The sequence below is a fragment of the Bubalus kerabau genome, chromosome 4, assembly GCF_029407905.1.
Source record: "Bubalus kerabau isolate K-KA32 ecotype Philippines breed swamp buffalo chromosome 4, PCC_UOA_SB_1v2, whole genome shotgun sequence".
NCBI classification, from domain to species: Eukaryota; Metazoa; Chordata; class Mammalia; order Artiodactyla; family Bovidae; genus Bubalus; species Bubalus kerabau.
In genome coordinates, this window is record NC_073627.1 from 45,196,830 (window position 1) to 45,223,402 (window position 26,573).

At 50.7% G+C, this 26,573-nt stretch overlaps 1 protein-coding gene and 1 non-coding gene across 3 annotated transcripts in view; one reads left to right on the forward strand and one right to left on the reverse strand.

The window, feature by feature from the left end:
• The window catches only part of KSR1 (kinase suppressor of ras 1), a 159,841-nt gene that overhangs the window by 46,908 nt on the left and 86,360 nt on the right, over nucleotides 1-26,573 (reverse strand). For both annotated transcript variants that reach the window (XM_055577181.1, XM_055577180.1), the window contains exon 2: nucleotides 23,294-23,434. In XM_055577181.1, coding sequence (XP_055433156.1) covers nucleotides 23,294-23,434 — 141 coding nt within the window. The remainder of the gene's footprint in view (nucleotides 1-23,293; nucleotides 23,435-26,573) is intronic.
• Nucleotides 1,716-1,787, forward strand: TRNAR-CCU (transfer RNA arginine (anticodon CCU)). The gene has a single exon. It is a non-coding gene; the product is annotated as a tRNA-Arg (tRNA).

Consider the following 26,573-nt stretch of genomic DNA (forward strand, 5'->3'; position numbering starts at 1 on the left):
GTATGTCTTCAGTGAAACAGGAGTGCTCAGCACACCAGCATCGCTAGGATTTCTGACTGTTTCTTCTGCTTTCTAATCCATCCTCCCTGCAAAGTTGGATCATTGAAGTGGGGAGAGGGAACCACCCTGTTCTGCCTAAAAGCTGCAGTCAGTGACACTATCCACCAGTTAGCAGGTTATCTGGTAGAGTTAGGGTCTCAAACACACAAGCCTCAGGATGAGGTTTCAGGAAAAAAAATGAGGTATGTGAGCATGTTGCCCCTTGATCTATCTTTTGATGGAGATAAAAGTACTAGAAGGGGCTCCTCAGGTGGTGCTAGGGGTAAAGAACCTGGCTGCCAATGCAGGAGACACAAAAGACATGGGTTTGAACCCTGGGTCAGGAAGATTCCCTGGAGCAGGGCATGGCAGTACGTACAATACATGGCAATACACTCCAGTATTCTTGTCTGGAGAACCCCATGGACAGAAGAGCCTGGCTACATTCCATGGGGTCACACAGAGTCAGACATGACTGAAGCAACTTAGCACGCACGCAGAAGTACTAGAAACGCTTCTCTTGCCTCTTTACTAGACAACAAGAATCTCAAGGACAATGCTTATCAGAAACCCACTCTCTGCTCTATGTCAGGGGGTGAGCAGAGGCTATGAGAGGGGCTCCATATCATCTTATAAAGAAATCAGAATTTTTATTTTAAAACAGCTGATTTTTATATGGTGGCAACTCATGCAAATCTGTGCAGACCAATCACGTCAGAGCCCCCAGATGACAGCACAGAGAGCCCAGCAGCAAGGGCTTGGGCAACACATCAGCGGGTAGCCAGGCCTTCTCAGCCAGGTGCTGCCATGGCTCTGGGACCCCACCATGAAAGCCAAGTGGGCCCTGGCCTTCCAACTCCTATGAGTTTATTCAGAAAGTAATATTAGTCACTTAGTCGTGTCTCTGTGACTCCATAGACTGCAGTCCACCAGGCTTTTCTGTCCGTGGGATTCTCCAGGCAAGGATACTGGAGTGGGCTGCCATCCCCTTCTCCAGGGGACCTTCCCGATCCAGGGATCGAGCCTCGGTCTCCTACGTTGCAGGAAAATTCTTTACTATCTGAGCCACCAGGGACCCAAAGTTAATCCAATGGAGAAGGGACCGTCCATGAGAGAAGTGCGCTGGAACCAGGCGAGCCAGCATACAAAAAGACGCCTCCCCTGGCCTCTGCTGAGCCTCTGGCCAGTCAGGCTAGGCTAGCGGCTGTGCCAGCCCCAGGAGGGGCTCTGACATCTCCTCCCATCAAGACTCAGGCAATGCCCCCACCAGCAAGCCTCACACGTGGATGTGATCCTCCTGCTCAGACACAAGCACAGCCAAGTCTGGGTTAGGAGGCTATTTCAGACCAGGGTAATTCATGTACAATTGTCCTGCGTAATCTCTAAACGGAAAGCAAATTAGGGAATGAGTGTTTCCACCTGCTGAAGGTGAACTCACGGGCTCGCTGACAACCCAGCAGGCAAAGCCGCCCGGAAATGCTCTCAGGTCTGAGAGGCCCTGAAACTGTGGGAGGGTCTCTCACCCTCCTGGAGGCATGTGAAGATGCCAAGTTGTCTCAAGCCAGGCGTCCAGACCCTGGAGTTCTGGAGATGACAGGCTGAGGATCCACACTGCCTCAGGAATTAACGTCCATCCCACCCCAGCTTCCGGGTAAAGAAGAAAATATGGGAGGGACTTCCTGGTGGTCCAGTGGCTAAGACTCTGTGCTCCTAATGCAGAGGCCCAGGTTCGATCCCTGGTCAGGGAACTAGATCCCGCGTGCTGCAACTAAGGCCCGGAGCAGCCAAATAAATAAATAAATACTTAAAAAGAAGAAGAAAATATGAACTAGAAACCAGGAAGGGAAGACGTGTTGTCCGACCCATTGTTGGAGATGCCCCAGTTCCACCCAGCCCCAGGTCAGCACCTGAGCATGGAGGCGGGCAGCGGGGCTGTGGGACAGGGCACGCTGGCTCCCTGCCTCTGCCCGTCCCCTCGAGCCACAACTTACCTCTCCCGTAGGTGACATTAAGTTATGCTTTCTGATAATAATTAGAGGGCAGGGCCAGTGGAGCAGGGAGGTGACTCCCAGTCTGTGATCGTGAAACTGCTGGCTGTGTTCTCGGCAGCAGAAGGCGGGGTCGGGCTGGCCCAAGCACGCTGCCCCTCCCCTCCGCAGCTGGCAGTGACTGGTGTCACAGGCCCAGCTGGGTATCAAATGGTGTCCCAGGACTTACCAGCAGCCACGGGGCTGCCTGGGGTCTATACTTAGCAAACGGTGCCGGCTGACATGGAGAGCTGTCCCCCTGGCCATGGCCAGTCAGGCGGGCTGTGGAAACGCCAGGGACTTCACAGACTCCGTGTGGACCACGTGCCACAAGAATCCATGCGGCTCAGGACAGAACTGGGATGAAGACCTGGCCTGAGGGAAGGCCGAGAGGCAAGCCCACACTTGGGGTCTCCTTCTGGCATTGAGTCTAGTCCTGGAGCATAGCACGGACTGGTCACAGTAGTAACTGCCTCAACCAGCACACCCAGCACGCATGGTCCATCGACCAAACCTGGATTTCTGGTGGGTGGGCAGAGGTGTCCCCAATTGGCCTGGCTGGGGCTTAATTCAAGAGCCGGGATCCTTCACCTCAGATGCTTTCCCAGGAGCTGGTCACAGCAGAGAGGCCAGAGGTGGACTCCCAGAGCCCTGTACACCCCTCTGTGGCCAGCGCAGCAGAGACAGAGGAGCAGGGGGTTCTCTGACAGCCCAGGCGGGGAGCCCACATCGCTCCAGTTGGCAAGGGGGCACCTGACAGATGTTCCTTCGTGCCTTCTCACCACCACTGGTGCCGAGGGAGAAGAAGGGGTGAGACTTGGATAATAATAGCTGGATATTCTAGGAAGCACAGGAGGGGCTGAGGCAGTGAGGGGCCTGGGTCAGGCAGCCTCCTGGGGTTTCCATGGAGATCAGCAAATAGCTTAGGGATACTGGCTTTGTCTCTGGACCATGTCTGGACCTAGTCACTATCCCAGTTCTGGGAAATGAGAAAAAGCCCCTCCTGGGAAAAGTCACCCTGATAGAGAGGGCTTCTCTCTATCACTTCCCAGTGAAAGGAGGGTCAGATTTGGTCGGAATTCTACCAACCTTGGGCCAGTCCCTGCCCCTCTTTGGGCTTCGGTTTCATCATTTATAAAGTGAGTAGGTTTGGCTAGATCAGGTCAGTGTCTCTCAACCCTGTCAGCAACCTGGAATCACCTGGGAAGCTTTAAAAAAGGATCCTGGGACTTCCTTGGCAGTACAGTGGTTAAAACACCTCATTTCCACTATGGGGGAGTCGGGGTGGGGGCTAGGCATGAGTTCAGTTCCTGGTTAGGGAACTAAGATCCCACATGCCAAGCAGCAAGGCAAAAAAAAAAAAAAGGATCCTGATAACCGGACCCCACCTTACATCAATTGAATCGGAACTTCTGGGGGGTGAGAACCATGAGGGCAGACAAGCTGTGGGGCCTTAAGTCTGGCCAAAGTAGTCCAAGGCAGAAAGGTTTAAGAAAGTGGGGCTGGCTGGGGCAGGGCAGCACCCTGGGGGCTTGACCTCCCACCTGTCCCTTCACAAGGCCTCTGATCCTTCAACTCAACCACAGCCCAACCCAAGCTCACAAACATCCCAGGAGATGCACTCTCCTGTACCCTGGTGCCTCCCTCCCTCCCACAAGGTGGGGTGGACGTTTGCAGAGCAGGGAACCTGGTGGACTCTTCAGGGAGTCTGGCCTACACATCAGAACATCTGGGATTGAAAGAGGGCGCAGTAGTGGGATAGGGTGTGGAGGTGGAGGGGTGCAGGTCAAAGCAGAGGAGGTGAGAAGGGGGTCAAAACAGGGTGAGCAACAAGCAGTTACTACTCAGCTCTTGGGTGCCAGGAACTCTGTTAGATCAACTATAGAGGCCAGGACAGGTGATCCTCAAAAAAGCCTGAGATGGGTGACAAGGCTCAGAGAGGCTAGGCAGCTGGCTCAAGGTCACACAGCCTGTTTGGTGAGGCTGAGACATGGGCATCTCTACCTCTTCACAGTCAGTTGGCTCTGCCTGCACTGGTGCCCACTTCTCTGCTCTATAATGTGGGATCCTTTTCCCAGGGTAGGGTCTTCTTGGCATCACAGGTCCCATCTGGTTTCTAGGCTCCACACTGTGCCCTCCTTCCATGCCAGCTTGGGTGCACTCCGGCTGTGGGGTTAAAAGCAGCTGCAGGAGGCCTCCAGGGGTGGGGGTGGGGGTGCGGTTCTTCTCTCTACAGGACTTTTGAACCCCCTTAGCAGTCCTGCCAGGCCCCCTCAGTCCCCCTCCTGCCCTCTGGAGGAGGCGGGTGCTCTCCGAGTCTGCCTGAGACCAAATCTCAAGCTTCCGATGGCATCTGCTCTCACCACGGCCACCACCATCACCCCGGGGGCTGGCCTCATCCTCCTGGTAGGCCTGTCTTGGGGCTGCCTCCCAGGTCCCATTCTTCCTCCCATAAACCCTAGGCATCTTGCAGGAATTGGTACACTTTTTCTGAACAGGCCATAGAGTATCTTCATCTTTACAAGCCATATGACCTCTGTCACAACTATTCAACTCTGCTATCAGAGCTCCCAAGCAGCCGCAGACAATATGGAAACACATGGGTGTGGCTGGTGCCAGTAAAACCTTAACTATGCACACAGAAACATGAATTTCATTTAATTTTCACACATCACAAAATTCTTTTTGTTTTGCTTTTCCTACCAGTTACAAACATGAAAACCATTCATAGCTCCAAAGGCTGTAGAGAAACCAGTAGCGGGCTGGACTGGGTCCACAGGCTGAAGTGGGTCATTCAGCCACTCAACAAACACACACCAGCTATGCTGGGCCCAGAGGACAGACAAGGCAGGCCCACATTTTTGTCACCTTTCTCTGTATCTTCAACACACGTTTCCAAAACCAATTCTCCTGCATGCTGTTTGAAAACCGCCGGATACTTCCAGCATTAGAGAAACACACACACACACACCCCATAGGTCTGGGGCTGTGTGCTTCCCCCCATACATACTACTCCCAAGATGGAGAGAGATGGGTGGGCTTCTATAGCAGGGGGTTCTCTTCCCCCAGGATGCTCGCTGACTGTCGGAAAGAACACAATATTGTCCACTAGACTCCACAGTAAAACGCAAGTCAAAAATGGAATACTCTACAAGGGGCTTACTGGCTACACGAAAAAGAACATTCCAAAGTAAGACTGGGGTCAGGGTAGGACAGGGGATGGGTGTAACACCAGTCAAAAGAATACACGAGCCCCCTTGGGTAGGACTTCCCCAGTGGCTCAGTGGGAAAGAATCTGCCTGCAATGCTGGAGCTGCAGGGAGATGCAGGTTCAATCCCTGGGTCAGGAAGATCCTCTGGAGAGGGGCAGGGGCATGGCAACCCACTGCAGGATTCTTGCTTGGAAAATCCCATGGACAGAGGAGCCTGGAGGGCTACAGTCCATGGGGTCAAAAAGTGTCAGACACCTGAGTGACTAACACTTCCTTAACTCTTGGGTGATGTTTAGGGAACTGGCAGATGGGGGGGGAGGAGGTCCCTTCTGGCACAAGCAGGGCAGTGTGGAGGGGCCACAGCTGGGGCAGCTGGGGGTCAGTGGTCTGTCGCCATGAGCACCACTCCAGGGCAGCAGCTTCCCCAAGCCTATAGGCCCTCATGGCATCCCTTGTTGACACAGCAGATGGACGAGCAGGGTGGCAGTGTAGACACTGGCCAAGCCAGCAGCCGGGTGAAGAAGAGGGCTTCCAGGGAGAGGGTGAGCATGGGACGGACCATCTCAACAGGGACACTTCTGAGATGGGAAGGGGCAGATGTGAGGGGCTGCCCAGGATGACAACTCTGGCAAAGCGGGATGCACAGCGATCCTCAGTAGAGAGTACAGGGAGCAGGGTCTGCTTAGAAATGCACCTCCCCGTGCGGAGCCCCAGCTCTCCAGGGCGTAAAGGCACCGACAGAAACACAGAGGGGTCAGGCATGGCCGTTGTCTGTAGCCGGCTGGTCCCCAACATCTCCCCTTCCAGTTCTCCCCTGTGCAAACATACCAGTCAAGACAGGGTTCCCAGACAAGTCTACTCCCTCTCCTCCACACCCGCAGTGTGAGAACTCTGAGTGCAGCCAGTGAGCCCCTTACCCAGCCCCATGCCAGACTGGCTAGCCGGCAAACTCAGGGCCCAGTGATTTCACTCAGGGCCCTGGCACATGCCTGGCCCCAGCCGTGGAGTCTGACCCTCCTGTGAGGCCAGGAGACAAATCTCAGATCCCTCCCTCCACCAGAGGGGCACATCCCAGTGTTGAGCGCAAAGTCTGTCCTTTGGGGCCATGGGTCAAGGGCTGGGGTGGGGTGGTGGGAGGGATCGGGGATAAGCCGCACTGCAGGAAGTGAGCACAGAGCTGGAGACCTGAGAGGCAGGCTGCTCCACTCACGACAGAGGCCCATTGTTTCTGAGCTGCCCCACGAGGTCCAAGCAGGAGACTGAGATCTCTTGGGAGACCCTGGAAGGAGGCAGCCCCCTTTCTGTAGTTTTCCAGAAACTCTGTAAACAGCTCCTGGCCCATGGCAGTCACAGAGGACTCAAGCCAAGGAGACCATCGCCAGAGCCATCAGGGGCTGAGGGCAAGAAGGGGCCAATGCGTATTCATGAGGCTGGGAAGACAGGAGAGAAAGTCTTCCTCTGCCAAGTTCAAAGGCAGAGGACACTTGGGGGTGTGCTAAGTCGCTTCAGTCTGACTGTTCAGTGTCTGACTCTTTGCGGCGCTACGCGATGTGTAGCCCGCGGGGCTCCTCTGTCCATGGGATTCACCAGGCAAGAATACTGGTGTGAGTTGCCACTGCCCTCCTCCAGGGGAATCTTCCGGACCCAGGGATCAAACTCGCGTCCCTTTTGTCTTCTGCATCGGCAGGTGGGTTCTTTACCACTAGTGCCACCCAGGAACCCCTCAAAGGACCCTTAGAGACATTCTAGTCCAATACTCATTTTACAGAGGAGGAAATAGAGGCCCAGAGACGGGAGGGGACCTATCTGGGTCACCCAGAACAATAGGATCAAGGCGTTGCCAGTGACTAACACCAGGATTTACCAACCCCTGGTGGGCATTCCTTACCCAGATATAAAGCTTTCATTCCTGCCAACTTTTCTGAGCTGCTCTAAGAAGGTGAGCCAAGAGGAAGACTTCCCCGAGATCTGCCCTGAGAATCTTTTCCAAAGGTGCTGACCTAAGGCACATCATGCTATGTGCTCACCTCATGTGTCCAAAGCCCCATGGAATCGGAAGCAGAGGGGTTCTTGGCTAATGGCCTCACCCTGGCAAGTCCCTAAAGTCTTGGTGGCTGAGAAGATGGTGGGTGGGCAGAAATCCCTGCTCTTGCCCATCCCGACCCATGCCCACTTTAGTGACACACATTTTTCTTCTTTTTGTAAAGAAGAAGCAAACCCCACATCACCAGCTACAGCCAAACACCCAGGTTCTGAGCTGAGCTCTAAGACCCACCCAGGGCTGTGGCACGTTGATTCTCACCCAGCTTCTTGACCTGCCTCTTTTCACAACCAATCCAATCATCAAATAACAACTCCTTGTACTACAGCCACTCGTGAGGTGGCCTGGGCACGATTGCTTCGTTGTGAAGGAAAGTGGAGTTCAGAGAGATTAGGTTACTCACCTAGGACACAGCAAGTGAGCAATGGAGCCTGGGTTGGACCCTGGTCCGTGTACCTCCAAATCTAGCACACACAGTCTCTACACAGCTTGGCCTCCTCTTATCAGGTTGACCAGAAGCGCTGAGGCAGGGCTGGGCCTGCCTATACAACTCCAGTTTCCTAAGCTCCCAGAGGAAGAAGCTGGCTCAAAACAAGCGTGTGCCCTGTTCAAACCAAAAGCACAAATGGGCCCCAAACCATTCACCAGGAGAATGGGGAAAAATCTATTTCAGTAAGTGCCCGATGGGTCCCCACCAGCCACTTCAGGGCAAAAAAGAAAGCAAATGAAATCCCATGAAATGGAACGCACATTCTACCCCGATATGCTCATTCTTCCTGATGTGTTCTATAAGACGGCAAACTGAGGACCCGGAGCCCAGCCAAACACACCCCCTTCCAGGCTCTCATGGAAAGGCCACTTGATCCCAGACCCCAGTGCCTACCTCGCAACCCTTCGGCCGGGGCTGGTCCAGGCTCCGTGCCTCACGCAGCACCACGGGAGGTGGGGTCCCTGAGCCCCGCGTAGCCTTGGCCGGCACCCAGCTCCACAGGCAATGCATGACGAGGGGCCTGAGCCCAGGGTCCCCGGCAGCCCCGGCCCCTGGTGTGGTGTCCCAGGGAAGGACAAGGTAGGGAGAAGAGTTTCTGTTTTCATGACTGTAGTGAACAGTCACTGCAGCCAAAAATAGTCTGTGCCCGGGCGCTGGAGAGTCAGCACATAGCTCCCGGAGCAGGTGCTGGGTGTAAGACACGCAGGTTCCAGCCGGCCTCGCTGCAGGGGGCCGGGTGTCGGGCAGGGAGCCAGGCACCCAGGGTACCTAGGATACAGCGGCAGACAGAGAGGTGCTCCCTGCCTCCCGGCCCTCCTCCAAAGATTCCAACTTGAGTCAACAAGGGGCATGATCATCCCCCCTCTTCCAGTGAAGCATCTGGGGAACCCCTACCCCTGCGTGAACTCCAAGTGCTCCCACTGCCTCTGCGGTTCTCACAGATCTGGGGCTGGGTGGTTTAGACACCCGTGGGAAGAGCTACCAGCTATCAAAACTCAGAACCGTATGCCAAAAAGGATGCACTTGACTATGCGTAGATGGGGGGGGGGGGGGCAGAAAGATCTAAAGTTATATGGCTGGCTAACAGTGGCTGGTGGGGTTGTGGGGGGACTTTTTTTTTTTCTTTTTTTGGGCTTCTCTATATCTTCAAATTTTCTTACAATAAACATGGGTCATTAGATTTAGAAAATGTTACTTTTAAAATGAAATTTTTAAAAAGAAATAATGTTCAGGATCACAGAGGGAATATACAACATGGGCCCATCCATGAGAATATAAAGTGTGTGTTTTGTGTGTGTGTGTGTGTGTGTGTGTGTGTGTGTGTGTGTGTGTTGTGACCTTGGCTTTGGAGCCAGACTTCCCGGATATGAATCCTGGCTCCTCCACTTACCATCTAAATGACCTGGGATAAGTGACGCTGCCAGTTTCTCTATCTCTAGCCTATGGAAGTGTCAGTCACTCAGTTCTGTCCAACTCTTTGTGACCCTATGCGCTGTAGCCCACCAGGCTCCTCTGTCCATGGGATTTCCCAGCCACGAATACTGGAATGGGTTGCCATTCCCTTCTCCAGGAGATCGAACCTGGATCTTCTGCACTGCAGGTAGATTCTTTACCACCTGAGCCACCAGGGAAGCCTATCTCTATCCTATTTTGGGGATACAAGCATTGCCTCTTACTACAGATTAAACATGTGTTCTCCCCAAAATTCATATGTGCAAACTTAATCCCAATGTGACGGTATTAGTAGGGTCTTTGGGACGTCCTGAGTGTGGAGCCCTCAGTTTTGAATTAGTGCCCTTATAAAAAACTCTAGAGAGCTGCCTGGTCCCTCCCATCATGTGAAGACACAGCAGAAAATGGTCATCTATGAACCAGGAAGTGGATCCTCACCAGACACAGTATCTACTGGCACCTTGATCTTAGACTTCCTGGTCACCAGAACGGTGAGAAATAAATTTCTGTTGTTTATAAGCTGCCCAGCCCACTCTATGTTATTTTTGCTACAGCAGCTGGAATGGAATATAAGACATCTCCCCAGAAGGTTACTGGGAGGACTGAAAGAGATTCTCCACGTAAAGCTCACAGCTCAGTGCCAGGCACATTGGCAACACTTGCTAAACAATCATAGTATAAATTCTCCAATAGATGACATTTAATAAGAAGAAAAAGAAAAGAAAGATCAACCAACAAAGAAGGCCAGCTGAAGGAAAGGTACCAAAATGTTTCCAGAATTTCCTCTTGGTTGTAAGATTATGATGTAAACCATCAATAAACAGTAGTATTGTTTTCTTTAATTTCTACACTTTTCATACTTTGAAAAGGGATATTTGTGTAAATTATTGGCTATTAAGAAAAAACAAAAAACACCCTGAAAAGCCAAGAAGCAATCATTACCTCTGTGTAGGGTTCCAGAGGACCTATTTTCTTTGCTTTTGTATACTTTCTAAAATAAATATTTTTTATTTTCACAGTAAAGAACATGAGGTGTTATTAAAAACAAAACCTGGGACTTCCCTGTTGACGGAGCAACTGAGCATGCGTGCCCCAACTACTGAAGCCCGCGTGCTGGAGCCTGTGCTCCACAAGAGAGGCCTCTGCAATGAGAAGCCCTCACAGCCCAGTGAGGAGCGGCCCCACACACCGCAACCAGAGGAAGCCCAACAAAGGGATGAAGACCAGCGCAGCCAAAAATAAATATTACCCCCTGCCAGAGTCTAGGCCTTTGTTGACCCATCTCTGGGCCTGAGGCCCTTCACCTCCTATACCAACAAAGGAGTTCTACTCACTGTTGGGAAAAGCAGGCACAGTGGCACCCAGAGATCCCCCCAGGGGAAAGCCAGGTGAGCCAGCCCCATGGAGAGCCCCTGGCGAGGGTGAGGGTGGGGAGCTGCAGTAGCAACAGTTGGGAGTGAGTGTGTGCTTGTGCGTGCTTCTTCTGTCAGCAGGGTGGTCTTTCCTCCAAGACACATTTCCCAAGTGCAGGTGGCATTGATCCTTCAGGCTCACCATCTTTCTGCCAAAGGGCTGAACCTATGACCTAATTTTGGCCAATGGGAGGTCTCTGTCTTATTAGCTCTGTGATTGGTTCTGATGTGAGCACACGACTAAAGCCAAGCCAATCAGAGCCTTCCCTGGGATTTTTCACCCACAGTTCTAGGGTAAGAAGCTCTTAATAGGCAATACTGCTACTCTACTGAAAAAAAGTGAGGCTTAGCTCCTGGTGCCCTTCAAGCCTGCCACGTGGAGTGGGCCTATCTGAGAAGTGTGCTCTAAAGGCATCATCTGGGCTTCTGCATCCAGACTTCCCTGGACTTTTATTACCTAGGCTGATAAAAGACTATTTTCTTCAAGCCAGCTTGTATTGGAACTTGCTACAGAAAAGTTTTAACTAGTTGTAGGAGAACATAATAGCTTTTACTTAGTAAAGGCTTACTATGTGCCCTGGTACCATGTCATTCTCCACCTATTTATCCATCCATCCATCCACCCATAATCAATAGACAGCTACTGAACAGCCAGGGTGGGCCAGGCACCTTACTCAGCACAGAGGATACAGCAGCGAACAAAATATATAGTCTCTTTCCTTAGGGAGCTTACATTCTATCAAGAAACAATAAAAAAACAAATTCAAAAATAACTAAAATACGTAATCGAGATTTGTGAATAAGTGCTAAAAGGAAATAGCATACTGAGACAAAGTGGTGGCTATGGGGGCGGGGGGCGGGGTGTGCATCTAATTTTAGACAGGATAGCTTCTCTGAAGAGCTGACTTCTATCTAAGCTCCCATCAGAGGATGAGAAGGTGCTAGCCATGACAGTATAGAAATTTCCAGACAGAGGAAACAGAATACACAGAGGCCCTGGGCTATGACAGGAAACAACCTGACCTGTCCTAACATGAGGGGACGAGTGAGAAGGGGCAGCAGGAGACACAGAAGGAGGCAGATGCAAATACTCCAGAGCCTTGAAGGCCATGGTGAGGGCTCTGGATTGGATGCTGAATGCAACAAGATACCAGTGAAGCACCCTACTCAGAAAAGTGAGGGGGTCGGACTGGGGCTTTAAGAAGAATCACGTGGCAATTCCCTGGTGGTCCAGTGGTTAAGACTCTGCCTTTCAATGCAGAGGACACAGGTTTGATCCCTGGTTGGGGAACTAAGATCCCATAGGCCACAGGGGAACTAAGCCCTCAAGTTGCAACACAACTCGAGGTGGTGAGCCCATGCACCCCAACTAGAGAGAAGCCTGAGCACCGCAGTGAAGAGCCTGCATGTTGCAGAGCCAACACAGCCAAACAATAAATACATAAATATTTTAAAAAGAAGACAAAGGTCCATCTAGTCAAAGCTATGGTTTTTACAGTAGTCATGTATGGATATGAGAGTTGGATCATAAAGAAGGCTGAGCATCAAAGAAGTGATGCTTTCAAATTTGTGGTCCTGGAGAAGACTCTTGAGAGTCCCTTGGACAGCAAAGAGATCAAACCAGTCAATCCTAAAGGAAATCAACCCTGAATATTTATGGGAAGGACTGATGCTAAAGCTGAAGCTCTAATACTTTGGCCACCTGATGCAAAGAGTCGACTCACTGAAAAAAGACCTTGATGCTGGGAAAGATTGAAGGCAAAAGTAGAAGGGGATGAGATGGTTAAATAGCATCACCGACTCAATGGACATGAATTTGAGCAAACTCCGGGAGACAGTGAAGGACAGGGAGGCCTGGCATGCTGCAGTCCAGAGGGTCACAAAGAATCAGACATGACTTAGTGAATGAACAACAATAAAAAAAAGACGACGAAGAATAAAAATCACTCTTGACTCATGAACAATGAAACGGAGGGGAGGGCAAGACTGATACAAAGAGCAATGTAGGTACTAATGCACAAGTCCATGAAGTAGCAAGGACTAGGGAGGTGGTGGTGGTGAAAAAGAGACATACATGGATTGGGAATATATATTTGAAAACAGAGCTAGCGAGATTTGCTAGTCAACTGAATGTCAAGGTGGAGGAAGCAGAAGGAATCAGAAATGACTCCTCAGTTTCTAGTTAGAGCAACCGACAGACTAGTAACAGGCTCAGAAAGGTAAGGGACTTATCCAAGATCACACCATTGGCAAGGGGCAAAGTGAAGCTTATATCTGCCTCCCAGCACCAGGGGCTAGGCTGTCTAATTCCAGGGGTCATGCCCTTAAGCAATCTTGCTTTCTAATTTTGTTGCCTGCTCAAAGGCAGAGAGCTGGAAGCAGGAGCCACTGAAACTTATATGCTGATTTTTTTTTAAAAGGAAGAGCAATGAGAGAAGAGACTTTTTCTTTAAGATAATTAAAACAGTGTAGTGTTGACACAAGAATTTCCCAATATCTAGCTGGGCAGATCTGTTCTAGAGCAATCTTGCCTTTGAGGCAGTCCCCACAGAAGGCAGGCCTCAGGAGCCAGTGGCCCCGGAGGAAGCGACAGGCACACAGTCTTGCTCAAGTCTGCCTGTTGCCAATGGAAACCAAAGGCAGTTCAGGAACCCCAGGCCTCAGCAGCCTCCAAAGACCTCCCCAGAGACCCCTGCAATTCAACTTTCACTAGCTCAGATCAGAGAGTTCCTGAGACCAAAGAGACCAAAACTCTTGGATAATCTCACTTAGCTGCAGTCATTCATCAAGAACACTTCCTACATGCCAGGAACTGGAGACAGAGCAATGAGCAAGACACCCAGGTCCCGGCCCACGTGGCACTTCCAGTCTCGTCGGGTTTTGCTGGACTTGGTAGCCCAGAAATCTAAAAGATTGAGGAAATGGGCTCACTGTAAAAAGTGCTCAACCAGTACAGGCTGAGCAGAGCAGTCATCTCGTAATTTTTCAGATATCTAGGAACCAGGAGTACCTCTTCACACAAAGCTTAAAAGAGGGCACTTTGGCTCATGATCAGAAAAATAAATCACTTCATCCATGGAAGAGGGTGATGTCTGCAAGTCTTGTAAGGACAGGAACTCATGGGCAGTGCCTAGATCAGGACCTGACTCATAACAGGAGGTAAGTGCGTGTGCACTGGGCAAGCGCATGCGTGGACGAACAGGCGAAACGTGAGCAGGCATCCTCTGCTCCGCATCCTGCCGTGTTTCATCCTTTCCTCCCTGGGGACCCATCACCATGGTTATTTGGAGATGAGTACATCCCACTACCCTGTAAGCCCCTCAGGGCAGACTGCACTTTGTTCATCAAGGAATCCCCTGCAGTAATGAATCTGGGTACCTGGCACAAGGTACGTGATCATCGGATGTCAAACAGGTGGTTGGAAAGGAGAGAAAGAAGAAGGAGATTGAGGAAAGGAAGAAGGATGGAGGCACGAAAGAAGAGAAAGGAAGAGTGGGGAAGGGGAGAAAGGAAGGCTGGAAACAAAGAGAAAAGAGACTGAGAGAGAGGAAGAGGGCAGGGGGAGCAGGAAGGGGAGTGGAGAGGGAGGAAGACTGGAAGAAATAAAGATCAATTCAACCAGGCAACTACATACAGCAGCCCCACCCCAGGCCAGGCTATTCTGGGTCAGAGGTCAGAGGACAAAATCTGACAGGGGAAGGAAGCCTGGCTTTGGAGTCACAAGAATGTGAGTTTGAATCCTGAATTGGTTATCCGCCTGCTGTGTGACGCTAACATGTCACTCAGCGTCTCTGAGCCTGTTTGCTCAGCTATAAAGTAGGGATCCTAGTGTTTCCCCCAACCCCCATCCCAGGGATTAAAGAGGATGGTAGCTATAAAATGCTCCCTTATAGTTTTCCCTCTTCCTTCTATATCTGGTTTTAGGTCTTCTCCTGACTGGTTGTGTGATGCCCACAGGCCAGTCCACTGGCCAGGGCTCCACTTGCCAGACACACTGAGCTGGTACTGAGATCAGTGCCAGAGATCTCAACCCCTCTGTATGGAGGCAGCCCTGGGCCCGTAGGACTGACAGCCGGCCCAGATCCCTGCAGGCAGCAGGGTGAGGGTGTGGGCCGCATTCCAAGGATGCTCCCAGCTGCCAACGAGCAAGGCAGTCAGGATGGCGGGGCCTCGGGCTTCCAGAGGGAGAGGGTAGGGACGGGAAGAGGGCAGGAGGAGAGGCTAGGAGCCAGGATGGCAGGATTCATGTCTATTAAAGCTGAACCCAGGAGCCAAATACCCACTCCTTCTTCTGGTCTAATCTTCTACAGCCTCCCACTCCACACGGCCTACCTCCTGGGGCCCACGGAGCTGCAGCCACTCCCAGCCAGTGGGAAGCCAAGATGGTAGCAGAGGTCAGGCAGCTTTCTTCTCCATCCCCAAGAGAAGACCTGACTTTAGACACAGGGATACACTGAAAGAGGAAAGAGAAACCTGCCCAGCGGGGGCCACCATATAAACCCCTTACCGGACCCGCCTGCATCTTCAATTCTGAACACGCCACCAGCAAGAGCTTATTCAAGGAGCCTGTGGACCGTGGCTGCAGCCCTGGAATCCAGCCTCTGCATCCCCCACGCTCCCTGCTAGCAATGGTCCCAGCCAGCGCTTGCCACTTCCTTTAACAACTTCCAACAGGGAAATTGCCGAAAGAAAAAAAAAAAATGGCTTCATGCCAGCAGGCTGTGAAATCATTTCCCCAGCTGCAGCCAGGACATGAAGCTGTGATTTTTAGTTTTTAACCTGTAGATGAGGAAGAGGGTGGGAGGAGGATGGAAATAATCACAGTATGTGACTCTAGATGCCCAGGGGCCCTGCCTCTACACTCACTCGCCGCCTGCCCACTCCCTCATCTTAACGACCCCCAACCATCCAGATCTGCTCAGGGAGGGTGCTCCTACTCCTCACCAGTCAGGGGCACCATCACACCTTCCACCCATCCCCCCCGATGAACCCAGCCTCCTCAGTAGGAGGAGTTCTGTGTGTGTGTGTATCAGTTGCTCAGTCGTGTCCAACTCTTTGCAACCCCATGGACTGCAGCCCACCAGGCTCCTCTGTCCATGGGATTCTTCAGGCAAGAATACTGGAATGGGTGGCCATGCCCTCCTCCAGGGGATCTTCCCGACCCAGGTATCGAATCCACGTCTCCCACATTGTGGGCAGATTTTTTACCGTCTGAGCCACCAGGGAAGCCCAACTACCAAGGAAGTCCAGGAGGAGATCTACTTGTCTTCAAACAACCCTAAAGTTCTCTCTCTTCCTCTCTCACATATACACCCTTCCATGATCTCCCAGGTAAAAACCCCAACCCTTACACTCCACTCATGGAGGTTCCCATGAACCAACCCTGTTTCCTCACCGATTCCTTCCAGATCTTTGCAAATTCTTCCTGGCAAGGACCGCACAGCTCTGTCAACCCCAAGGTCTTTGCAGTTTCTGTCCCCTTCCTGCCCATTTAGCTGCCCGCTAGCACCCACGGTGAGTTTGCCCACCAGCTCCCACGGACCCCAGGCTGGCTTCCATCCGGGCACTCAGCACCGGCTGTTGACTGTGCCTCTCCCCAGCCTGGGAGCTCCTGGCCCTGGGGAGAGAGCGATTAGAGTTCTGGCTCCCAGCACAGGACCCAGACCTGCACTGCTCCATCACAGCAACAGCCAAGTAGCTATTTATATGAAAATCCAACATGACAGGGGCTTCCCTGGTGGCTCAGACGGTAAAGAGTCTGCCTACAATGCGGGAAATTCAGGTTTGATCCCCGGTTCAGGAAGATTCCTTGGAGAAGGGAATGGCAACCCAGTCCAGTATTCTTGCCCGGAGAATTCCATGGACAGAGGAGCTGGCGGGCTACAGTCCATGGGGTTGCAAGAGTCAGACATGACTGAGCAACTTACATACATACCGACATGACAGAATAAAATTTAAATTTCGGTTTCTCAACTGCACTATACATATTTCAAGTGCTCCCTGGCCACATGTGGCTGGCGGTTACCATGGTGCATAGGGCAGAATGGAATGCTTCTAGCATCACAGAAAGTTCTGTTGGATGGCGTCACTCTAGACAAAGGTGTGATGGTTGGGTGAATAGATAAAGGCATCACTAGAGCTGCCTGTCTCTAGCATCCGAGGAGAAGGGGTCAGGGGTCACACAGGTCAGAAGGGCCTGCAGCAGGCTCTGGAGCTGGAGAGGGCTGGGGTGTGTCCCTGGTGGGAAAAGAAGGGAGAGTGAAGAGTCCCTTCATCCACACCAGGACCCCAGGGGAGCCACACTGCCCTGCAGCCACTTCCATGTCCAGCCGCTCTCTTCATACAGCAGAAAGGCGTTCTTTCCTGGAGACTGTATGACCACAAACTGGTGACTGCAATCTTAAAGACAAAGCTGAAAAAATGTTTAGATAACTCTAGAAGGACAAACAGCTTCCCAGGTGGCAGTAATGTTAAAGAACATGTCTGCCAATGCTGGAGACCCAAGAGATGTGGGTTCAATCCCTGAATAAGGAGGATTCCCCTGGAAGAGGGCAGAGCAACCCACTCCAGTATCCTTGCCTGGAGAATCCCATGGACAGAGGAGCCTGGCGGGCTATGGTCCATAGACAAAGAGTTGGACGTGACTGAAGTGACTTAGCACACATGCGTGGAGAGGGACGGAGCCCGGGAAGGAGATTTTGAAAAGGAAGGAGGGCGTTACGCATGGACACAGGGCTACACTCACATACAATGCAGGTATTTTTCTGAGAGAAAAATCAGAGCCCTAGTCAGGAAGCCATGAAGGGTCAGGAGCAGCAGAAAACCCCAAGAGACTGAAGAGACAAGTCCCATCACACAAAAAGCATTCCCAGAGGCCTCAGGGAGCAGTCCTGGCAAAACCGCCTTGAGGGTGTTCACCCCACAGCTCAGCATAAGGAAATGCCAGGCTTCATGGATTTGGATCCTTTCTCCAAAAAACTGAACAGAAAAAAGACAGAGACCCCGTTTTCAAGTCTGGCACCCCCAGCCTGCATCCCACTGTGACTCTTGCTCATTCCTCAGTCACTTTTCACTAGCAAATACATGCCAGGGCTTCCCGCATGCCAGGCACCATGCTGCCTGGCACACAGCTTCTGCTGGGCACAAGCTGATACCTTCTGGAGGGCTCCAACACAGCCATTCCTGAAATACTGAGGAGAAACCCAACTTCTTCCTATTCTATTGCTAAAGAAGAATGAAGTGGGCGTCCCTGGCGGCTCAGTGGCAAAGAATCCGCCTGCAAATGCAGGAGACAGGGCTGGGTCTGGGAAGACCCCACATGCCCTGGAGCAACTCAGCCCACAGACCACAACTACTGAGCCTGTGCTAGAGAGCCCAGGAGTCGCAACTCCTGAGCCCACATGCCGCAACTACTGAAGCCCGTGCACCCTACAGCCCATGTTCTACAAGTGAAGCTGCCTCAGTGAGAAGCACTGAGAAAGCCTGCAAGACCCAGCACAGCCAAACAAGTAGATAAATAACTTTAAAAGAAAGGAGAATGAGGTGGGCTTGCATGGACCAACACAGATGAAATTCAAACTAAACACCTCCGGATGATACTATTCTATGATCCCATTTTAGCATCTTATATATATTAAAAAAAAAAAAAAAGGGAAACAAATTTGTATGTGAATAAAAACAATGTGGTGAGACTTCCCTGGTGGTCCAGTGGCTAAGACTCAGCTCTTCTGAAGCAAGGGGTCCAGGTTCAATCTAGATCCCGCGTGCCACAACTAAATGAATACATGTTTAAAGAGAACAACATGGTGCCCTGGATTGGAACCTAGACCAGGAAGAGGACAACAATGGAAAAACTGGTGAAATCCAAATGGAATCTGGAGTGTAATTAGTAGTCATAAACCAATGCCATGTTCTGAGTTTTCACAAATGTACCCTGGTAATATATGATGTTAATGACAGGGGACGCTGGGTGAGGGGTGCAGACGGGAACTCTGCACGGACTCTGCAACTTTCCTGTAAATCTAAAACTATTCCAAAATAAAACATTCATTTAGGAAAATAAACAGTGGTTTCGCTGACATTCAGAAGTCAAAGGATTCTGTCTCTGAGTTCAGCTGTGGAAAGGGGTGTGGCTTTCATGCCATTTGGAACTTTGGTTTCTGACATGTGCACCTGCCTATCTAGGCGGCACATCACTTTGTCGGCAAAGGTCTGAAGAGTCAAAGCTATGGTTTTTCCAGTAGTCATGTATGGATGTGAGAGATGGACCATAAAGAAGGCTGAGCATCAAAGAACTGATGCTTTCAAACTGTGGCGTTGGAGAAGACTCTTAAGTGAGACAGCAAGGAGATCAAACAAGTCAATCCCTAAGGAAATCAACCCTGAATATTCATTGGAAGGACTGATGCTGAAGCTACAATACTTTGGCCATCTGGTGTGAAGAACTGATTCATTTGAAAAGACCCTGATGCTGGGAAAGATTGAAGGCAGGAGGATAAGGGGGTGACAGAGGATGAGATGGTCTGATGGCATCATTGACTCAATGGGCGAGTTTGAGCAAGCTGCGGGAGATGGCGAAGGGCAGGAAGGCCTGGCATGCTGTAGTCCATGGGGTTGCAAAGAGTCAGACACGACTGAGTGAACAACAACCTATTCTAGAACCAGTTCTGGCTAGAAGCACATAGGATACATCAGGGCCTAGCAGAGTGGAGTGGGAGCTGGTCAGGGTCCACACAATTGGTGGGGTTAAGAAACATGGAGTGACAGCCATTAAAAAGAATGAAACAATGCCATTTGCAGCAACATAGATGGACCTAGAGAGTGTCATACTGGGTGAGGTAAGTCAGACAGACAAGGAGAAATATCAGAAATAATGTATGACATCCCTTGCATGTGAAATCTAAAATGAAATGACACAAATGAACTTACAAAACAGAAAGAGACTCATAGACTTAGAAAACAAACTTATGGTTGCTGGGGAGAAGGGACAGTCAGGGAGTTTGGGATGGCCACGTACACACTGCTATATTTAAACTGGATAACCAATAAGGACCTACTGTATAGCCTGGGTGGGAGGGCGGTTTGGAGGAAGAATGGATACATGTATATGTTTGGCTGAATCCCTTCGCTTTTCACCTCACACTATCACAACACTGACAGTTGGCTATACTCCAGTACAAAATAAAAAATTCAAGAAAAAGAAATGTAAGAGTGGCCTTTTGCTCATCAGGGAAGACTGCGCGGAGGAGGTGACAATGGCTCTGACACTAGAATGATGTCCATGGGGTAAGCCTAGCAAAGAGCACTCCAGGCAGCAAGGGAGTGGGTGCAAAAGTCAGACCAGAGGGAGTGAAGGGGAGGGTTAGTGAAATGAGGTCAGAGACAGGCAGAGGTCAAAGTGTGTGAGGCATCTGGTGTTTATCCGGAAAGAAATGGGAAGCCCTGGAAAATGACGTGGTCCAATTTACATTTCTTCATGCTGTGTGGAAAATGGAGTGAAGCAGGTCAATGATAAAGTAGGGAGACAGTTCTGGGGCTGCTGCAGGAGCTCAGGTGAGAGGATGGGGGCCTGGACCATGGTGCAGGCGGGGAGGTGGAAGACGGAGGGGACACAGAGGGAGGGGCACACGTCTCCACTATATCTTGAAGTAAAACACGGAGCAACTGGAGACACTCCTGCCATCTCACCCCGATCCCAGCACCCACACACAGCTGCTTTCTGCTCAGACTCTGCCCCAGTGCCCTCCGCCAGGGAGCATCCTGGATCCCAAACACACCTGGCTCGTGGGCTCTCCAGCCTGCCTGAACCTGTGCACAAATGAGCTCTCCCCTCATTTATACCCAGCTCTAACTACCACAGATGACTTTGTTTTTTGATTGCTTTTTAAAAATATTTATTCATTTGGCTGTACCACGCCTTAGTTGCAGCACATGGGGTCTTCTTTGGTTGCAGCATGTGGGATCTAGTTCCCCAACCAGGGATCAAACCCCAGGTCCCCTGCATTGGGAGCATGGAGTCTTAGCCACTGGACCACTAGGCAAGTCCTCACGCATGACTGTGATTCAGACAACACTTAACTCAGGATCCACGACACCTCTGGGCCCGGCTGGGAGACCCCTGTCCCGGCTGCCACCAGAGGGCTCCCCAGAGGCCAAAAAGCTCCTGCAGCGTGCCTCCAGGGTCCTAGCTTCTGCCCTGGGCACGGCTGGCTCCTCTCTCAAAGACGGACATGGGTAAGGCTGGGTCTCCAACATATTTCACATCTCTGCAGATCTGAGGGAACTCCCTCAAGGAGCAAAGCCATCTGCCAAAGATGTCTTAAGCCCAAGAAAGGAAGTTAGAAGGCACAGTTTGGAATCCAGCAGCCCCGGGTTTGACCCTCAAGTCTGCCCCTGTTACCAGCTCGGGGACCTTCATAGAGTAACTCGGCCACTCTGAACCCGGTGGTCCTCATCATCAAGTAGGGATGACGCTGATGCGATGCTGGGCAAGTCACTGCCCACGTGGGGCCCCAGCACCTTCCAGGTAGGCTACAGACATGAGTCTGGTGGGCCATGAGTCCATGGGGTCACAAAGAGTCCATGGGGTCACATGAGTCCATGGGGTCACAAAGAGTCGGACACACTGAGCGACTAAGCAGCTGGTGGTACCCTGGTGGCTCAGACGGTAACAAATCCACCTGCAGTGCAGGAGACCCGGGTTCAATAACTGGGTCAGGAAGATCCTTGGGGAAGGGAAAGGCTACTCACTCCAGTATTCTTGCCTGGAGAATTCTGTGGACGGAAGAGCCTGGTTGGCTACAGTCCAAGGGGTCACAAAGAGTCAGACATGACTGAGCGACTAACAACATACATATTATGTGCATGCGTGCATGTGACTGTTAATAATACACCAAAGGTCCCTCCATCTCACAAAGCACTTTCCTTCAAACTTCTCACGAGCCAACTCTTTTCTGCCAGCTTCTTAAAAGTTGACATATGTCACAACCGTGAGGGCCACTGGGGCCAGGGCCAGGGCTGGGAGCGTGTAAGGTGCTAGAAGTGCCCTAGAAGTGGGGAGCCCGCATTCACCCCATCTTCTCTCACCCATAACAGGAATTTCTTAAGTTCAAGTCACCTCCTGTCCAAGGAAGCTCTCCTAATGAAAATTCTTAAATATACAAGCAGCTTCATAAATACTATTAACCACCATGACATATACAATAGTCAACAACTGGAATTAACCTCTGCCTGGTAAACGACAGCACATATACTCAGACATTATAAAGCTCCTGAAAGAAAGTGGGGTGGGAGGTGGTTACCAAGTGTGAAAATACAAGGAAAACATGCTGGTTAGCATGTCCAATGATAAGAGTAAAATATAAAATTGTTTATTCAGGATGGTTTAAATCAGTGTTGCCCTAGAGAAATATAATGCAAACCACATACTTAAATTTTAATTTTCGAAAGCCACACTTTAAAAAGTAAATATATATGAAATAAATTTAAATCATTTTATTTAGCTTCATATAACCAAAATAGCATCTCAACAGATTAAATATTAAGTTATTACTATTTTCTTTTTTCTGGATCACGTCATCAGAATTCAGCACATCTTTGAATTTATGTCTTTGAAATCATAACACATCTCGTGTGGACTTGCCACATTCCAAGAACATAATATTAGCTACCTTACTAGACAGCACAGGTCTAACCCATCTAGAGATTTTTTTTTTAAAGACTTAAGTATTAGGGTTAAAAAAAAAAAAAGGCTGGAAGGAATTATCAAAATCTTAATGATCACAGATTTTTCTCTGAGTGGTGGTAATATGTATGTGATTTTTCCCCCTTCTTCTTCTGTTTTCCAAAGTGTCTAAATAAAATGAATTTGTGTTACTTTTACAACAATAGCAAAGTCCATCTTTTCCATTTTAGAAGAGAAATGAGGGATTTAAAAGACCTGCCTGGGTGAACAACACCTGTCAAGCACTGATTTATTGATACCCCATGAGAGCTGCCCCTGACCTCCGACCTTCTCCTTGCATACTGATTGATTACTTTAGTGGGTAGGTAGGTGGGTAGGTTGGATGGATGGGAAAAGAGAACAAAGGAAGGAAAACAGTATTATTATTACTGGCGTTACAGGAGAAAACTAAACTCAGATCCTTGCTTCTAAATTCCAAAACTATCATTTATCAGCTGTATGATTTTAAACAAGCTATTTGACCCATCCACACTTTAATTTGTTCAAGTATAAAATAGTGCTTTAATTTTCTCAAGTATAAAACAGCAATCATGATAGTAACTCCTTCACAGGGCTTTTTGGGAATGCAGTGAGATTATTTATACAGAGTATTCAACACAGTGTCTATTGCACAGTCAGTGTTTCCAGAAACGCTGGCTGCTGTCCTCATGATGAACCTATGAGTGGTGGGGTCAGGCTGTCTGGCTCATAGAGTGATGGCACCCAGGACGCATGCTAGAGCCACGTGTCCCTGGGTCCCTCCTGTTGCTGCCGTCCCCTGCCCCATCGGTCGTAGCCACTGTGGAGCTGGTCCTCGGGTTTGTGTGTGGTCCCTTTGCTCGACACCCCGCCCACATCCCACCCGAAGATCCCAGTCCCCATGGCGTAGCCCCCATACCTGCACCACCTCCGGCCTCACGTTGAAGGTGTACAGCCAGTCGCTGAAGCGAGGGTAGCTGTCAAGCTCCGAGGTCCTCTCGCCCGGAGCCACGCTCAGCTTGCAGTGCCACTGCTTGCAGATGTACCGGAGCAGCTTCGCCTGCGGGGAGCCCAGGACAGAAAAGCAGGTTCACTCGGGGCACGTGGACGTGATTCGGGGACCTCTGGCAAACACGAGCCGTGAGATAAGGACGGGGGCCTGCCAGGTGCCCCCTCTGCTGCCATTCAAGCAGGGTGAAGCAGGAAACCGAGGAGGCAGGAGGAGAGGAGTAGGGTCTGGGAGAGCCAGCAGGGAAGCCTAGAGAACCAACCCCCACCCTCTGTCCCACCCAAGGCCGGCGGCCACACCACCCTCCCCACCTCCCACCAAGGACCATGCTCTTCAGAAGGTAATGGGCAAGACTGGGCAGAACAGAGAACTGGGTCACAGGGAAGAAGGGCTTCCTGCTTGGGAGAAGGGGAGGGGTAGGGGCAGTCAGCGATGGATGATGTGAAAAACGCAGGGGCCTGGGGAGGATGAGTAACCTTCCACTTAAGAGGCTTCCAGCCAAGAATCAGATTACCCGGGCTAGGACCCGAAGGCTCAGACACACCCGAGCCCTGTGACCTCGGACAAGCTACAGAACGCCCAGCCCCCAAGAAAGTCTCAGTTTCCTGCTCCAGAAAATGGGGGGTAAGAATAGAACCTCCCTCTCAGGGAGGCTAAGAAGAAACGAAGCCCTCAGCATGAGTGCCCAGCCCACGGCACGCACATTCTGAGGGCTGGCCAGGCCAGTGGGCTGTGGCTCTATTGGCCAAGGTCCCTGACTGGGGTCCACCAAGAGGCTTTCAAGACCCACTCCCTGAAATGCATGCAAATTTCAGACACATGAATCTATGCGTTTTCTGAGCAAAGCCCATCCACGGGTTTCAAAAGACTCTCAAAAGGCTAAAGCTGCAAATAATACAAGAGTAAATACTAGTATTCTGTTTGACAAATGCTGGGCCCAACAGCCTCACACTGTGCTGAGGAATGTGAAGGGGCAAGACCTTCAGGGCAGAGTGCAGCTGGGACTGATTAAGAAGAGGGAGTGGACTCAAACAGCGGGAAATGAGCGACATCCCAAAGAGGGAAGGTCCCACTGAGACTCAGCGACCCGGGGACCCCATGAGAGCTGCCGAGATGGCAACTCAGGAGCTTCCCCTCAAGACAAGCACCACCTTCAAAGTCTTGCATGAATGAACCCTGCCCTTGGGAGCCACTTCCCAGTATCTGCTGCCCCCCCACCACCCCCGAGAGTTTCTGCTGTTGCTAATTCATTCCTTGTTCTTTTATCTGTAAATATCTCAGTGTGTCCAACTCTTTGGGACCCTATGGACCCTAGCCCGCCAGGCTCCTCTGTCCAAGGGATTCTCCAGGCAAGAATACTGGAGTGGGTGGCTGTGCCCTCCTCCAGGGGATCTTCCCAACCCAGAGATCGTCTCTTGTGTCTCCTGCATTGGCAGGCAGGTTCTTCATCACTAGCGCCACCTGGGGAGCCCTTCTCCAAGTGTGACCAGAGGCTGTTCCGAGTTCAGGACCTCAGCTTTCTTTTCCAGCCTCATCTCCATTCCACCCTACCCCTGACCCACCCAGTCCTCCAGGTGAGCACTCACCTAGGAGCTGGTCCTCAAATATTAATACTTTCTGTATGTCCGTACTCCTGGGCCTCTGCTCAAATGTCTGTAGTGGCTGGACGTCCTTCTCTCTTCCAGCCACAGTGTCCTTGGTCTGGTCAAGACCCCCTAGGCTAATTAGAAGCCTCCCCCTTCTCCCCTTCCTAGTGCCCTGTCCACACCTCTCTGGGAGCCGCTATCACAGAGGGCCTCATGTTTAAGCTTCTAACCGGGTCTCCCCCTCCAGATGTGAGCTCCCGGGGCAGTGAACACAGCACAGATTTTGGAGTTGAACAGAATCTGGATTCAATACAGGAACTCCAACTGAAAATCTTAATTTATCCACTTAAAAAAAGAACTGTAACATATAGTAGAACTACATGTAACTTTGTTCTGTATTTTGCAATGTCTTGTAACATAAATGTATAATCAGACTTTGATAATTTAATGTGTTATGTAAATGTGTTATCATACTTTCATAATTTTAAAAAAAGAAAAAAAGAATCTGATTCAGATCTAGTTTCTGTCATTTAACTGTGTGACCTTAGGGAAGTTCATTAATTTTCCTGAGTCTTGGTTCTCTCATCTGTACAAGAGCAAGGATGATTCCAGCTCACAGTCAGGTGGGAGGATTGAACAACAGTGTGGAAACTTCCCCCCAAAACTAGGTTGTGAAAGTGAAGTGTCTAAGTCGTGTCCGACTCTTTGCGACCCCATGGACTGTAACCTATCAGGCTACTCTGACCATGGGATTTTCCAGGCAAGAATGCTGGAGTGGGTTGCTTAGTCCCCCATTCTTATACATCAGGGCAGGAACTATGCCCACCTCATTGGACTGTCCCCTCAAGCCTATTACTGCACCTGGCACATAATGTGTGCTCAAAGATGCCTGAGAAAGGAAGGAGGGAAGGAAATACAGGGGCCTTATCCCCACATTAAACGGTTTCCCACAGCCTGCCCTCCACTCCAAACTGCTCTCAAACCACAGCGTCAAATTGCTGACCAAAGGGCAATAAATCAATTAACTGTGCAAAGTCAAAACCATTCTCTTCCACATGAAGCAACAAGGTCGGGCTGCTGACATTGACATCAGCAGCAAAGAGGTCTATCTGTCCCCAGCCGGAGTGTTTCAAGGGCCACACCTCTGGGAGCCGATGAATAACCTGTTCATTGTGCTAAGACTTTGGCCAACACAGGGCAACATCAAGATCAGCCAACCTGGCCTTGGCAATGAGCCAGGATCTGGGGGCTTCTCTAGTTCAGCCCCATCACCAAGTCCAGCCCTTTCCAGCCTCCAGGCCCTCAGCCCTTGTCCTCTATCAGATCGCACATTTAATATTTGGCTTGTCTGCTTCCTTCTTTAGATGGGAAAATCCCTGAGGCCAGGTGCCTGGTGTATGTTCTTGATCACCTGATCACCACTATGTCCCCAGGAGCCAGCATAGTGCCTGGCGCGTGGTCTGCTATGGTAAAACCTTTGTTGAATGAATGAACAACTGAACACATATTACATTCTGTAGCCCTGACAGGCACTCATGTTTATTAAAATGAGAGTTGAAAACAAACGTCAGTTGGACAAGTGATGGCTCAGGAAAGTCTCAAAA